Below are 16,906 nucleotides of genomic sequence, written 5' to 3'. Positions count from 1 at the left end.
CTAGATATTTTGGGTTTTCTCAGCCAAAAATATTTGAGCCATTCTTAACACCCTTCTAGCCTCACTGTCAACCAGACTAAACTTCTGATAGATCCCAGGTGATGCCTCAGAAATATGAACAATAATGGAAAATGATAGTTACTGTCTTATAGCATCTTCAGATAATTGGGGCTTGTGTGTATTTACTGAATAGATTTATGCTCTGAACCAGATTTTAAATATGATAGAGCCTGAGGGACAAGGTTTAAGATAGATCTTTGTAGGTTGAAACACTCATTAGGTGTTTAAGCCTCCTTTCTTCAATGATTATTTGTATTTCTTTTTGATTGGCATGCAAGATATTAGATACCATGACATTTTCTTTTTTTTAAAATATTTATTTATTTATATGTATACAATGTGTGTATGCCTGCAGGCCAGAAGAGAGTACCAGACCTCATTACAGATAGTTGTGAGCCACCATGTGGTTGCTGGGAATTGAACTCAGTACCTTTGGAAAAGCAGGCAGTGCTCTTAACCGCTGAGCCATCTCTCTAGTCCATCATGACATTTTCAAATAAGGGTGTGTTTTGTTAGATTCTCCCCTCATATCTTCCCTATCTCATTGTTTCCCATAGCCCTTCCGCCATCTCTTCCTCTTTCATGTCACATGTATCTTTCAAATTTTTAATTGAATTGTGTGTTTGTTAATAGTGTCAGGCTAGAAGTAGGAAAATTAGATTTCAAAGACTTGATTTCCCAATTCATAGTTATCATAGAATAGATAATCTAAATTTCTTCATTTCCTGGTTTCCTGTTTTATTTCAGTTAATACATTAGTGGTTTTAGTGATAGAGAAGATAAAATGTAGTCATTTATATCGGGGAATAGCAAAACATTTTATTAAGGGTTAGAAAAGCTTTGTGAATCACAACAATTCCTGGTTACATTACTTATCTGCCAAATTTTGCTAAGCCTGTATTTAGCTTGTTACAGACTATACTACAAATAAAACTGTACTCATCTAGGAAGATTGGTTTTCTGGATTAAGTGAATTTTAAATGTTTCTGGCTATACAAGGCCAAGGTTTGGGGCACAATTAATTTGAAATTCATACTACTTTTTAAAAATACTTTGCATTCGTGTTCTGTCCTGCTTTTCATCTAATTGTAGATTTTGGAAGCTTGAACTCCCGACTCATATTTACCTGCACTATGTAAGTACTTTTGGCTAGCTTTTCTTTTTGGTTTTTCAAGATAGGGTTTCTCTGGGTAGCCTTGGAAACTTGCTCTGTAGACTTGGCTGGCTTTGAACTCACAGAGATCCACCTGCCTCTGCCACCTGAGTGCTGGAATTAATGACATGGCCACCAATGCCTTTAATCCTCTGGCTTTTTTAAAATTTTTTATTTTAAGTTTTATTTTATGTGTAGTAGTGTTTTTGCCTGTATGGAAATCTTTGTACTCTGCATGATGCCTGTGGATGTCAGAACACGGCATCCATCCCTGTGACTGGAGTCAAGAGTAAGCTGCCATGTAGGTTCTGGGAACAAATGCTGGTCTTCTGCAAGAAGTGCTTGCTGGGCGGTGGTGGCTCACATTTTAAATCCCAGCACTCAGGAGGCAGAGGCAGGCGGATCTCTGTGAGTTTGAGGCCAGCCTGGTTTACAAGAGATAGTTCCAGGACAGGCTCCAAAAGCCACAGAGAAACCCTGTCTTGAACAACCAAAAAACAAAAACAAACAAAAAGAAAAAGTGCTTTTAGCCACTGAGCCACCACTGTAACCCTGAGCTTCTAATTCTTTCTGTCTTCTTTATTTCATATGGTCATATAGTGAAGGTGCTGAAATGTTAGCAATAAGATGTTAAGTAGGCATTGCATAGTTAGTATTTATCTTGGAAGTTTGTAGATATTATCTGAAATAGCAGTCAGTACCCGAATTTGAAATTTTTAAAAACATTACACTGTAAAATTGCTTTTTATAAGGAATTATGATGTGGGTGTACCTTTGAAATTTAAATTGTGTATTTTTTTGGTTTTATATTGAGTTCATGAGATGTAATGCTGTTTGGGGGGTTATTTCTCATTAAAATTAATTTTATGAAAAGATTTGTCTATTTTCAATAGTCTGTATTTTTCATAGTTTTTCACTGTTTTCTGTGAATGTATTTCATTCCTTCAAAACTAGTTGATGCCACTTTTTTTTTAACTGATAAAAGAACTTTGAGCAGGTAATTATTAAGCATCTTTCTAGATTTGGCTTATTTCTAGAAAACTATTGTTTGTTTTAGATTTTTAATTTTATGTATATGAGTGCTTTGTATATCTGTGTACCTCATGGTGTGCAGGATGCTCACAAAGGCCAGAAGATGGTGTTGGAACCCCTGGAACTGGAGCTAAGATTGATTGTGAGCCACCTTGTGGGTTCTGGAAACAATCCAAGTCCTGCAAGAACAACACATGCTCTTAACCACGAAACCATAATCTCCAGCCCCTATCCCATTTATTTATTTTTTAAAAGGTAGTGTCTAAAATAGCACTTGCCATCATCATTCTGATCTTGAAGGATCTTTATGTGAAAACACATTGAGATGATATATTCCTTTTTATTCAACATATTTTGATTTTCACTAAGAGTAAATGAAGAAATATGACTTATTTCTTCATTTTAGAAAAGTGGTGAAGTACAGATAAATATTCATAACACCCAAAGAAGTCAGTCATGCCAATAACAGATTTATTTTTTCAACCTTCAATGGAAAGCATTTTTGTTTTCTGTGTAATGTTGCTTCTCTTATTATTGCTTGTGTTAACTGTTACAGGTATCTTCAGCCCTTTTTCTTTTCCTGTTATTATTAACCTCATTGCTTCAAATGGGCTTTGTTGCTTACTATAATTGTTTCATCAGGTTTTATGACTGTATAGTTTCTTTTTATTGTAAATTTGCAAAGTTATTTTTTTAACTTTTTATTCTTTGTGTCTTTCACATCATGAATCTCAATTCCATTCATTTTCTGACCCTTCGTATCTGCCCAATCAACCTCCTGCCCTCAGTAAAATAAAATGTAAGAGGAAAAATAAGGAAAAAAATCTCATCATGGAAACTAGTGTGGCACAAAGTCACACAGTAAATCTTTTTATCTATGTGTCTATACATGCAAGTATTCATTGCAAAGAAGTCATTAGTCTGCTTCGAGGCCTCTGGTTCCATCTATGTGGGACTCCTTGAATAATCCTACCAGTACTGTCCCCATCACATGCTCCATCCAGGCCAGGTGGATGTTGGTAGGCCAAGTCAAAACCCTGGTTCTGAATCTGAGTAGTTGTAGGGTTGGCCAGCAAAATTGCTCTACGTTTTGGGGCCTGGAATATGCCAGTTTAGATAGAGTTGCCTTTCTGAGCAACTGAATCTTTTATTATCAGGTTGCAGATATTTAGGGTTTTTTTAGTACATTAATTTTGCTTTGTAGCTCAGGCTGGTCTGGAGTTTGAATATCCCCTGCTCAGTCAGTCTTGGTAGTTTTTATTCTTAAAACTATTTTAATGACAATTTCAGATGAATAAAGTCTTTACTGAAGTATAGTACCTTGTGTACTCCAAGTACATTCTGTAAACTTCACCATTTGTCACATTTGTGTTTCTCTCTGGTATTCATTCTTCTTTCAGGTTGATCTGTCTTCATTGAATCTGTGGGTATATGCTTGCAGACTTGTATTTTTTTATTTTTCTTGAACTATTTGCTATGGGTGTGATGCATCTTTACCTTTAAGTACTTAATTTTCTTAAGCATGTTATCATAATCACAAAATTAAGACTCAGTCTTGGATACGGCTATGTTTGTCTCATTTCTTGTATGCTGAAATGGTTTTTTTTGTGTGTGTGTGTGTTTCATAATACACATTCAAATTATGCATCTTTGGATATTAATATCACAAAACTACTATTCTGACCTAAGTGAGCCATATTTGGAGTTTTTGTGATGGTGATTTATGTCCTTTTGGTGATGCTAACTTTGATTACTTGCGCCAACTGGTGTGTACCATCTTTTCATACCTTAAATGGTATGCTTCTGGTTTGAGAAATGAGAATGTATATCCATTATTGTTTAATGGGAATGATCCTTAAGTAAAAGCTCTTTGGAGGTTATGAACAATTTTTTAAAAAAAATTTTAATAAGTCTTTATATTACATACCAATCTCAGTTTCTTCTCCCTCTCTTCTTCCTGCTCTCTCCACAATTTCCCCATCCCTTATGGACTTTTTTTTTTCCTTTAAAGATTTGTTGATTATGTACACAGTGTTTTGGCATGTATGCCTATACACCAAAAGAGGCCACCATATCTCGTTATAGATGCTTGTGAGCCATCATGTGCCTGGGAAATGAACTCTGGACCTCAGGTTAAGCAGCCAGTGCTCTTAACCTCTGAGCCATTGTTCCAGCCCCCACGAGCATTCTTAATTACTCAAAATAAATGATTTTTTATAAGTATTAAAAAGTAAATGATTAATAATACTGATTTTTTTTCTATTTCTTAAATGTGTTTGCAGATGGGGAACTTAATGTTTTAGATGATATTTTGACTGAAGTACCAGAACAGGATGATGAACTCTACAATCCAGAGAGTGAACAGGATAAGAATGAGAAAAAAGGTAAGAATCTGTGATTTTTGTCAAAATTCACAGTTTAAGTAGGGTATTCAATACCCCCCCCCCCGTCCCGTCCCGTCCCCTGCCCCCCAGCCCCCACCAGGACAGTTTCTATGTAGTTTTGGAGCCTGTCCAGGCTGGCCTTGAATTCAGAGATCTGGACGCCTCTGCCTCTCAAGTGTTTGAGATTGAAGGCGTGTGCCACCAGCACCCAGCTCAATTCAGTTTCTTAAGAAAAATCTATGCTTTTCTACTTGTTCCTTGGCTTTTAGTACTAAAAGCCCACAGTAAACTTTTCCATAACAGACCCTAATCATATGAATAAAAACACTTAAAAAGTCTGGAAAGATAATTTGGCATTTACGAGCACTTGCTTTAGCAGAGGACCAGGGATCAGTTTCCATGACTCCCTTGGCAGTTCACAATTACAGAGGATCCAGTACCTGCTACTGATCTCTGCAGGCACCAGACACACTGGGGCACAAATACATGCAGTTCCAAAACACGTAGAAAATAATACTTAAAGCTTTTCAAATAATGGGCTTTTAGTTCGGCAGTTGGAAAGCTGTTTTGTTTAAATTCGTTCTGGAGTTAAGATATTTTAGAAGGTATTTTAAAGAATTGATATTTTTCTGTTTATTTTTGTACTTTTTCCCTATAACTGATTGATATACATTTATTTGTAAATCTCGGTGAAATTAATAGAGTAACACTAATACTTTTATATATCTTTTTAAATTGTATTTTAAAGGATCAAAAAGAAAAAGTGAACGAATGGAATGTACTGACAGCAAGCGACAAAAGCCTTCCATCCATTCAAGGCAGTTGATTTCTAAACCACTGAGCTCATCCGTTAGCAATAATAAAAGAATAGTTAGTACAAAAGGAAAGTCAGTTACAGAATATAAAAATGAGGAATATCAAAGATCTGAAAGGAACAAGCGTCTAGATGCTGATCGGAAAATTCGTCTGTCAAGTAGTTCTTCTAGAGAACCTTACAAGACTCAACCAGAAAAAACTTGTCTACGGAAAAGGGATTCTGAAAGAAGGGCCAAGTCTCCTACACCAGATGGTTCTGAGGTAGTAAATGTTATTGCAGATAATAAAGCAGTTCTTTTTGAGGCTTTAGAACTTTACTCGTCTTGACCTTGTCTATTAATGACTGCTGATTCCCTTTTTCTTTAAACATCAGAGAATTGGACTTGAAGTTGATAGACGTGCAAGCAGATCCAGCCAATCCTCAAAGGAAGAAGTAAACTCTGAAGAATATGGCTCTGACCATGAGTCGGGGAGCAGTGGTTCTTCTGATGAACAGGGCAACAACACTGAGAATGAGGAGGAAGGAGTGGAAGAAGATGTAGAGGAAGATGAAGAGGTAGACGAAGATGCAGAAGATGATGAGGAAGTGGATGAAGATGCAGAGGAGGAAGAGGAGGATGAAGAGGAAGAAGAGGAGGAGGAGGAGGAAGAAGAGTATGAACAGGACGAGAGAGATCAGAAGGAAGAGGGAAATGATTATGACACCCGGAGTGAGGCCAGTGATTCTGGTTCTGAGTCTGTTTCCTTCACAGATGGATCTGTCAGATCTGGGTCAGGAACGGATGGCTCAGGTAGTGCTTTGTTTTTTTTTTTTTTTTTTTTTTTTCTTAATACGACAGCTTGTTCTTCCCTTTTGAGGGGATTTGGGGTGATAAGGGGTTTTGTTACCTTTTATCTTTAGTTACATTTCCCTGAATATCAATAATTTCAAGTAAAATTTATAGATTTCAGGATATTTCCTGGCTATAAGTTTAGTATAAATTGGTGAGTCCAAGTTGGTTTATATGAAAGTATTTCAGACTTTAGTTTTATAGGTTCTTAATATTTTCATCAGCTTTTTCAGATATATATGCATTTGGTGTGTATTCATATGGAATCTTTACACTAGTTATTATGTCATTTTCATGGTAGAATGCCCCTACATTTCTATCATGTGACAGTAGAGCCAAAGAAACAAGTACATTCCCCCCCCCCCCCCCCCAAAATGTAAGATTTTCTTTTTATTCAATACTTGACTGAGAGCCTGTAGAGGTGTGAGGCTGATGTGTGATGAAAAAGAATATAAATATCTTGTTAGAAAGACAGGGTAAGAGGTTATCTCTTTAATACTATTCTTTTTTTGAAGGTTTGGCTATGATTTATTCAGTGGGTAAGGGGAGGGAGGAAGAGATAGAGGGAGAGAGACAGACAGAGGAGGAGGGGAGAGAGAGAAGAGGCCCTAGCCACCTCTTCCGAAGTTAGATGGGGCAGAGAGCTCCCTTTATGCTACTTAATCTATGGAATAAAACATAAGCCTACTCACAAGAACAAGGTGCCCTTTGCTGAAGAAAGATTCAGGGGTCACAGCAAAAAGAGGAACTTATAGTTTCATGGGTATTTCTTGTCAGGATGATATCAGATCAGATGAGCTACCTAATTGAAATAATCTATATTACAGAATTTTACTATTAGTAGGTCATTGCAATGACAGTAATCGACCAGTTGCTTTGTAGCAGTTGGAAACTGAAGTGCTTTTATCCTTGTGTTCACTTGAGTAGTGGGTTCAAGGATTTAAGTATTTATCTTTCTTTTTATACAGTTGAGAGAAGTCTTTAAAGAAGTATTTAACCGAATAGATGATAGTTAGATTTGATGTAAAAAGTTTGAGGAAGTTTGTTTCATCATTTATTTTACTAATGGGCTGAATTTTTTATACTCTGTAATGGATAGGAAGTATAAATCAATTGGCAAGATGTGTGTAGTACTCTAAGCCTGAAATCTTAGGCACTTGGGAAGGTAATGCAGAAATTATTGTGGGTGGGTTTGAGTCTATCTATCCTGGTCTGTGTAAAACTGTTTGAAAAGCAAAACCAAAAGTTGCTATTGTGAAGAATCACCAATTTTGGAGATGTGTGAAACCACCCATAGGACTAGAGGAATTTTTTTTTTTTTTACAGGATTGTATGTTTTTGGGTATTGAATCAAAAAATGGGGTTTGCAGAAATGCTTAGAACCTGAAACTTTTTTTTTATTTATTAAGTTTTTACATGAATTTGTTAGTAGTATAGTAGACTACTTCATGTTATATTTTTGTGGAGAATATATTTTCAATTTAAAGGGTAGCCTATCATTTTACAACAAATTCATAATATTTAATAATAGATTGTTATAAAAGAGATACCTGGAACTGAAAATTTTGTGGCTTTTACTTAAGACACTATCCATAGGTAACTTTTCTTAAGTAATTTTATAAATATTACTTGAAAGAAATGTTACTTTGAAATTTTTGATTTGGATATGCCAGTTTTTAAGCATTTAAGTTCAGTATCACAAGCTTTCTAGCAAGATTGCATTTCAGTTTCTCTAGCTGAACCTTTTCTCAGAATTTTTATTAATTTATACTCAGTGGCCAAAGCTTTTTTGGTGTTAGGAGAGTTTCATTATATTTTTGACCTGAGTAGTAACTTCCATGTACTTAAAGGTATAGTACAAGTTATATAAAATGCTGGAAATTCCTTTATTAATGTCAGGTTTGCTGTACTATAAATTCAGCTGGGCAAGATCTTCTGTACCTGTTTGTATTTTCCTTTTATTATCTCTGTGAGGGATTTTAGCCACAAGAGATTTTCTTACTCGGAATTTGTAAAGTTTTTACCCTTGAAATGTTCAGGGAATAAAATTTAAACATACCACAGCTTTGAAAAAATGTAATAATAATTTTTAAAGAAAATAAACATAACGTTGCTTAATAATTACCAGGATGTCCTTGCTTTAATACATTAAAGGTACCATGGACAATCTGCAGCATCCTGATGGGTACTAGTGCTTTCAATAAACAACAGAACAAATCTGTAAAATACCTTCTTCATTTACTCAGAAGGGAGCATAAGTATTGTACTCTTTAGATTGAAGGCAAGTTGTGTCTTGCAACTGAGAAACTGTGGGACCTCAGCATTGCTTGGTTCTGTTTTGTTTTGTTTTTTGTTTGGTCAAGGCTTCCATATCTAAACACAATGAGCATGCTCTAAGAATTCAGAGAGAAGAAAATTTAGTTTTTAAGTAGTTAACTTTGACAGTATATAGTAGGGTAATGTATGTATGACCACTGAATTTCATTTTCAACTTTCCATTGTTTTTATTTTTCAAGGCAGGGTTTCCCTGTAGCTTTGGAGCCTGTCCTGGAACTAGCTGTTGTAAACCAGTCTGGCCTCGAACTCACAGAGACCATTGTTGTTTTTTTTTTTTTTTTTTTTTTTAAAGATAATTTATCCTTATATTTCTTGTCTCCCAGCTACCAGTTGAAAGGGTTTATTATTGTATGATTACAATGACAAGCATCCACACGTTCCAAATTAAGCTCGATGTGGTGGGGAATCAGTTTTTGTTTATGTTAATATGTGTGTGTTTTCCAGTCAGAAAGCTTTGTGATCTAGTGTTTGCATACATCACAGTGAGACTTCTGAGGAAGGTACTAGTGTAGTTCCAACAAGCAACAGGACTTAATACAGCACTTCATGGTACATATAAAATACTCACTAAGTTTAGTTGAAGAAAATTGTATTTGCTTTACAAATTTCCCTCTCTTGTGGAAAACTTTTTTTATAAAGCAGTTAAGTAAGTACCTGACTTCTTTTATATTCATGTTTTTATTGAAATGCGTGACAGGGTCAAACATACTTATTAGCAGTATTTTTTTTTAATGAGACTAAAGGAAGTTAAGCAATGAGAAGATGAAACACAGTTAATGTTTAAGAGCTGAATGATAGACAACACTAGATTGAGGACAACTCATTTGAAATGCCTATTGGAGCCTTTTTTGTATTGTGATATTTTAAAAACTTGTCTGGATTTTTTGTTTTAGATGAGAAAAAGAAGGAAAGGAAGAGAGCTCGAGGTATATCACCCATTGTTTTTGATAGAAGTGGCAGTTCTGCATCAGAGTCATATGCAGGTAATCTCATTAAATTTTAGGATTATAGATGACTGATTATAACCTGCTTAAGAAAGTGTGGAGGTTGTAGTTTTTTAGTGTGAATTGTTGATGTCCATTAGTACTGAATTTTGGCATGTTCAGTGTAATAATTCTAGAGGAAACTAAGCTTTTTTCTTATTTTAATCCTGTTCTGTTACTGCTTCAGTGGAATTTTCAATTTTCACTTTTTTTTTTCTCTTGGAAGATGATGATTCAGTGACTAGTTTTCTGAGTGGGAAACTGTTCAAATATACCAAAAAAAGGAAAAACAAAAGAAAAAAATTCGAACAACCCAAAAAACAAAACACTCGTACACATTGAGAAATATTTTTTTTGTGTGTGTGGGTGCGCCAGGAAGAATTAACTTTGTCTTTAATGAGAATTTTATGTGACAAGACTGTAGAAATTTTGTCTTCATCTATTAAAGCTCAATCTGAACAAATGTACTTTGGCTAAATACAGGTTCAGAAAAGAAGCATGAGAAATTATCATCTTCCGTTCGTGCTGTCCGAAAAGGTATCATTTAAATTTGAAATTGTTTTCATTGCATGCTTCATAAAGTCATTATTTTACCTTATTGGTTCTCCATCAATAGTTGGTTTAATGTGGTCATGTTCCGATATATCATGTTAAGGGAAAAAGCATTATAAACTAAAACAGAAAATTCCGTGCTTTATGTCTGCTTTTTGTTGCCTTTCACAATTTTTTAGTTTCTAGACATAATGATTGATATATCCAAACATTTGGACCTATGTTTAACAGCATAATAGTCTATATCAATCTTTAGATGAATCTGATAATACTTGAAAACATTGTCATACTTTAAGTGTGGGTCTGATATATCGGAACATCGCTGGGTAAGGCTGCCCTGCACAGTGCTGGTTCTCTCTCCTTTTCTTTACTTTATTCTGTTGTGCCTGAGCTTTCTAGGCTGATTGGGTGACTGGAGTTTTTACAGTTTAGCTGGGTTTAATATAGTTGTATAAGTCCGTGGTTAATGAAACTGGATTTCTGTTTTTTGTTTTTTTGTTTTTGTTTTTTTCAGATCAAACCAGTAAACTCAAATATGTCCTTCAGGATGCAAGATTTTTCCTCATAAAGAGTAACAACCATGAGAATGTGTCTCTTGCCAAAGCCAAGGTATTAGCATTAACCTTATTGAAACAGTCTCAGTTCTAAAATGTTGACGTGCCACGATGAATGAAAACTACCTCCAGTAGCATAAGATGCTTTGAATTGCCAGTTGCCACTCTAGATCTGCTTTCTGGCGAGTATGGACACCTGGTAGTGGTATGAATTCACCTTTTTCTCACCCTAGAAACCATAGTGCAGTGTTGAAGAGTGTGTCATTTATACTGTAATAGATGTGTTTCTGTTAATATTCCTATATCCAGCCATTATAATATCATCTGGATTTAGAAAAAAACGTAGCTTTAAAGGTCTACCCGAGATTTTACCAAAAAGATTATCAGTTGCTAGAGGATACTGAAGAAATACACTACATTTATGCTTTACGCCAGTTACTATATTTTCAAATTCTTAAATTGAATAACATTTTAAATTGATTATCAGAACGTTCACATTTCTAAGCATATTTCAGTATTAATAGTGTTTCTGACTTGTACCAATGATTACACAAAACATTACAGAGAGAATGACCCTATTTGTTTTAAGCTGAGGTAATGACGTGCTAAACATGAACTAGAAGACCACAGATTGCTAAAGAAAATTGAGCTTCTTTGTCTTACTTTTTTCTTTTTTAAAATAAAAATTGGTTAAAACTGATTCAGGAGTTTAAGTAGCTATGTTTCAGTCCTTGTTAAAAATAAACCTTTTCAACTTAAATTCTGAACTTAGGAAAAACTAGAATTTTGGCATTTTTGTTTTTTTCAAATTTATGGTTTTACTGCTGATAGACCATTTTAAATTTATGTGATTAGTTGAGGAAGACAGAAGTTGCCATTAAGCTTTTAGTAATATACTTACCAGAATAAATTACTTTGATTTTAGGATAACTAGTCATTGATACTACAGAATTCTAGTTTGTAAGATTTTCCTGACAATTCCCTTTGTTAAGATTTTGTAAAGTTGTTAATTTTATATTTTTATATAATATGAATATCTGATATATATTATATATCAGATAAGTAGTTTCCAATTACTTTTATGTCCAATAAATAAGACTTTTTTTGTTAGAGCTTTCTTAAATTTCAAACACAACATAGTAGCTTGATAGTTAATGGACTTGCATTTAATTTCAGTGTGTGACCTTTTCATTATTTTTATAGGGTGTGTGGTCCACATTGCCTGTAAATGAGAAGAAATTGAATCTTGCATTCAGATCTGCAAGGAGTGTTATCTTAATATTTTCTGTCAGAGAAAGTGGAAAATTTCAAGGTAAGATTAAAAGTTATTTATTTTTTACATACAACAATAATAGTTATATCAACACTTAAATTACTTTGTGATACTGTGGTTCATTAGGTTTTGCCAGACTGTCTTCAGAATCACATCATGGTGGATCTCCTATACACTGGGTGCTTCCAGCAGGAATGAGTGCTAAAATGCTTGGAGGCGTCTTTAAAATTGACTGGATTTGCAGGTAAATTGCACACACTAGTATAGAGGAACTTGGCATGTTTTGAATGGACAACTGGTTGAGAATAGTGTTAAAATGCTGTAATAGTTTGATTAAGGGAGAATTTAATGGCATGTTCATATTTAGTACACACAACATTAAATATCTGAAATGAACGAGATGAATTCTGGTCTTTACAAGATGACTTTTGGAATTGAAAGGCATTAGAAGTGTTACAAATAACGAAACTAAGCGCGGTGGCAAACAGCTATGACATCAACACATGAGAGTGAGCAGAGGCAAGATCACTGAGTTAAAAGCCAGACTCAAGAAACAAAATGGGGAGTGAAGTAAATACCCCAAGAGATTGTATGAGAACCAGATAGATAGTGATATGAAAAGAAGAGCCAAAAGGATAAGAACAGTAATATGGCCCAGCCAGGAAATACTTCATGAAGCTAATTGGAAATAATTGTATTAGGTTGCTTTTGACTACAAAGCCCCAAAATTATGCCATTCAAATTCTTTTAAGGTTTTTTTTTTTATTTTATTTTTTATTGAGAAAAGGAGAAAAAAAAAACAAGTTTCCACCTCCTCCCAGCCTCCCATTTCCCTCCCCCTCCTCCCCCCCTACGCCCCCTCCTCCCACCCTTCTCCCCCTCCCCCCACTCCTTTCCCCCTCCCCCCACTCCTTTCCCCCTCCCTCTCCAGTCCAAAGAGCAGTCAGGGTTTTCTGCCCTGTGGTAAGTCCTAGGACCTCCCACCTCCGTCCATATCTAGGAAGGTGAACATCCAAACTGGCTGGGCTCCCACAAAGCCATCACATTACGTAGGATCAAACCCCCGTGCCATTGTCCTTGCGTCTCATCAGCCCTCATAGTTCGCCATGTTCAGAGAGTCCAGTTTTATCCCATGCTTTTTCAGTCACAGTCCAGCTGGTCTTGGTGAGCTCTCAATAGATCAGCTCCACTGTCTCAGTGGGTGGGTGCATCCCTCGTGGTCCCGACTTCTTTGCTCATGTTCTCCCTCCTTCTGCTCCTCATTGGGACTTTGGGAGCTCAGTCCAGTGCTCCAGTGTGGGTCTCTGTCTCTATCTCCATCCATCACCAGATGAAGGTTCTTTTAAGGTTTTAGTTTTTGTTTCAAAGATTTTTTCTTTTTTGTTTGTTTTTTTGTTATTTTGAGATTAAGGTCATAGTTCTTTTTATGTACCCCTAGCTATCCTGGAACTTACTCCAAACCAGGCTGTCCTTGTACTTCTGCCTCTGCATTACAATGCTGGGATTAAAGCGTGCACCACTACACCTGACTCTTACTTGTTTTATGTGTATAAGTATGTCTGTTTGCATGTGAGTGTAGGCGCACACATAGTCTAGAAGAACATCAGTTCCCCTAAAGCTGGAGTTAGAGGTAGCTGGGAACTATTTACACTGGACTGTCTCTCCAGCCCACAAATCATTTTATGATCACTTACTGTAAAACTGAAAGGCAATCAAATTTTGTTAAATAAATATAAAATTGATTGAGTAAAGTATGTTTTGTTTCTTATATACAACATTTTGCAAAAATAAAAATGTACATGCAATAACATGTAGAAAATATATTTTAAAATATATAATTACAGTGCATTGGGAATGAGAGTATTGCTGATGCTGGTGACTCCTCCTTTCCTGGTTTACATGTATGTAGTTTTTAAAAAAATAATTTGGTAAAGTTATAATACCAACTTTTAAATTTTGGTGAGATGACTCTGCAGGCAAAGGTACATGGTATAAAGTCTGAGGGCCTAGTTTGAAAGGAGAGAATTGACCTTATGCGCACACACATACACTATTATGAAATTTGTTGATAGATTGTTTTTTAGTTGATATAGGTAAAACTTTTTTTTGCAAGTGCATAATTGTAAAGACCAAAGGAAATATTATAATATGAAAGTTTGTCATTGTGATATATTTTTTGAGAACAAAACACAAAATTAAATTATATTTTATAATATATTCTATTAGATTGTTACTTGTATTGATTTTTATATTCTCAAATTGGTAAATTCCTTAATTTTAAAAGATGTAAATTGTTTTGATAGTAACATTTTATTTTTTACATTGCCTTTATCTTACCATCTTGCTAACTTGCAACTAAACTTAAACTGTTTAGCATGGCCATTCATAAGGATACCCAAATAAATAATCCAGCTTACTTAGACTTGATATAAAGTTTAAGACAAAAAGGTTTTTACTTTCTTAAATTATTAGGTGTACCTAGGTACAATTTCTTAGGGTGAAACTTTTTTAATACTTCAATTTTATTAAAGTGTTAATTCATGAAAATTCTAGAGTAAGCAGTGTTTTATGGATACTTGTTAAATTGATACTTCAGGTAAGTCATTTGAAGACTGAGTTTTGCTTTTCTCTACAAAATGGAATTTATATTACCTTGTCAGAGTTTGAACTCCTAATAATTCAGGTAGTTTGTAGCCATATTAAAGTTGGAATAGAGTGAATGCTTGTATACAAGGAAGAAAGGTGTGTTTAAGTGACTATGTTGCCACCTGGAATGAGCTCAGAATACTATTACCCAGAATTAAACTACCATCAGTAGCCAAACCACTATTATATCACATAAAAGGCCTCACTGTTTTATATTCTTTTGTTAAATTTTTCTCCTACAGAGTCTTGGTCTTTGCAATAATATATATCTGCACTATTTTTCATTGCTTATCTGTTCAAAAAGTGACTAGATAGATGCCTATTCTGTAACTGTGAACAGGTAGTGTGGTACACGTATCATGAGTGCTCTTAATTTCTCACATGCACTAACTAAATTTTGTTTTCTCTGTGGTGTCACAGTTTTCTGTTACATCCTGGCTGAGATTAACTAGTATCATCCAGCATTGTACAGTTTCTTCAGTCTAATTATGACTGATGGTAACAAAAAGTCCTAGCCCTAAATGATGCGTATGGTTTGGCAGAGTCCTTTATTTTATATATTGTGCTATTATACTCCCAGTGATAAAAATAATAATCTATAACTGTATTTTGTTAGCTGTTAAGTTTTCAGGTCTGATTTTTTTTTTTTAACTTTTATTTTTTATGCATTGATACCAAATCTCCTGGAACCTGAGTTAAAGACAGTCGTGAGCTGCCATGTGGGTGCTAGGAATTGAACCAGTGATCCTAACTGCTAAGCCATCTCTATACCTTCTCCACCCCCCTACCCCCATAAATGTTTTAAATTGATAACTTGTAAGAAAAATTAAAAAAAATGTATTGAACAAAGTCGGGTATTAATGGAGCCATCTACATCTGAAAGCAAGGTTGGGGTTATAGTAGTGTGCCATTTAGCATACCAACTGTGGGTGTCTTTTGAATAATTTGGTTTGTGTTGTAGGTTCATTAATTTGATAGTACACATTATAGACAGGTGGTAGAGGTCTTTTCAATGCTTTCCAGTTTTATTTTTCCTTTGTAGCTGATTTATGCTTATTGCGTTTTATAAATAACCCAGACTCTTCATTGTGCCTTGTTGATAAGCTGTGTTTATTAGGTTAAACATAGTAAACGTATTTACAATTTTGGGTTTCATAAAGGATGTAATTCTTCTTAAGGATCATCTGTATTAGATTTTTTAGAAAAAGAGCTAGGTTTTGAAGGTGCTTTCTGTAGAGAATTATATATACTGCCAGTGTAAATGATTCTTTAAATTTTTGATACATTCAATTCACAGTTAATTATTGACTACCACTGTAGTACAGCATCTTCAAAATATTCTTCAAAAGAATATAATTTATACTGTTTTATATTTAGGCGTGAATTGCCCTTCACGAAATCAGCTCATCTCACCAACCCTTGGAATGAACATAAGCCAGTCAAGATTGGGCGTGATGGACAGGTTTGTTTAATTTCTAAGCTACATTATTCAGCCATTTGTAGACCTTTATTGAAGGACACTCTAAAACTTTCTGTGAATTGTGAAAAACAAGGTATTGTGATTCTGATTGACTAATAAGATGGTTAATGTTGGAACTCAGTAAATCGTACTTTAACTGATAAAATTGAAGGGAGAGTGATGAGAGAATTGACCCAGTTTTTGTAGTTTTCATTATAAGTTTTTTAAATGTGGAATGCTTCATGAGTCTGCATCATCCTTTTGGAAGGTGCATACTACTCTTGATTTTAGTATATGTGCTGAATTTTTTTTTTTAATAGAAAATGACCACTGAAGAAACATATGTACACATATGCACATATGTGTTTTCAAATTAAAGTAAACTTGTGTTATAATGATTTAAAAGTAAGCCCAACCCTTTTATGCTCAGAGTCCCCTTAATATTCGTATTTTTCCTATTGCTTGTGAGTAAAGTGTTGGCAATTAAAAGTAATAATTTTGTGTAAGCTTGTATGTTAGTCTGCCTCTCTGTAGGTATTTCTCAGACGTATTCTTTAAGATGAATGACTTATATTTTTGTATTTTTACAAATATTTATTTGGATAGAATAAAATCGAGAGCAATAGAATTTTAAGCAGCTGTACTTGTGGGTGAGATTGTATACTTGTAGTTTCTATTCGTCAAATGCATTAAACACTTTAGAAGTAATTTTTGTTTTTGTTTTTCTTTTTGAGACTGGGTTTCTCTGTAGCTTTGGAGCCTGTCCTGGAACCAGCTCTTATAGACCAGGCTGCCCTCGAACTCAGAGATCTGTCTCCAGAGTGATG

The 16,906-nt window shown here is 34.8% G+C and overlaps 1 protein-coding gene across 5 annotated transcripts in view; it reads left to right on the top strand.

The window, feature by feature from the left end:
* The window catches only part of Ythdc1 (YTH domain containing 1), a 31,729-nt gene that overhangs the window by 6,793 nt on the left and 8,030 nt on the right, over positions 1-16,906 (top strand). For 2 of the 5 annotated variants that reach the window (XM_041671399.1, XM_041671398.1), the window contains exons 2-10: positions 4,528-4,629; positions 5,378-5,706; positions 5,819-6,236; positions 9,506-9,595; positions 10,079-10,132; positions 10,662-10,756; positions 11,905-12,013; positions 12,101-12,218; positions 15,998-16,082. In XM_041671399.1, coding sequence (XP_041527333.1) covers positions 4,528-4,629; positions 5,378-5,706; positions 5,819-6,236; positions 9,506-9,595; positions 10,079-10,132; positions 10,662-10,756; positions 11,905-12,013; positions 12,101-12,218; positions 15,998-16,082 — 1,400 coding nt within the window. Of the gene's footprint in view, positions 1-4,527; positions 4,630-5,373; positions 5,707-5,818; positions 6,237-9,505; positions 9,596-10,078; positions 10,133-10,661; positions 10,757-11,904; positions 12,014-12,100; positions 12,219-15,997; positions 16,083-16,906 lie in introns of all 5 variants that reach the window. The other 3 variants (XM_041671402.1, XM_041671401.1, XM_041671403.1) reach the window with 2 other exon arrangements.

The sequence above is a fragment of the Microtus oregoni genome, unplaced genomic scaffold, assembly GCF_018167655.1.
Source record: "Microtus oregoni isolate MIOR12 unplaced genomic scaffold, Mior012 000021F_ref0000039, whole genome shotgun sequence".
Lineage (NCBI taxonomy): Eukaryota > Metazoa > Chordata > Mammalia > Rodentia > Cricetidae > Microtus > Microtus oregoni.
This window is presented reverse-complemented; position numbering and strand designations above follow the sequence as displayed.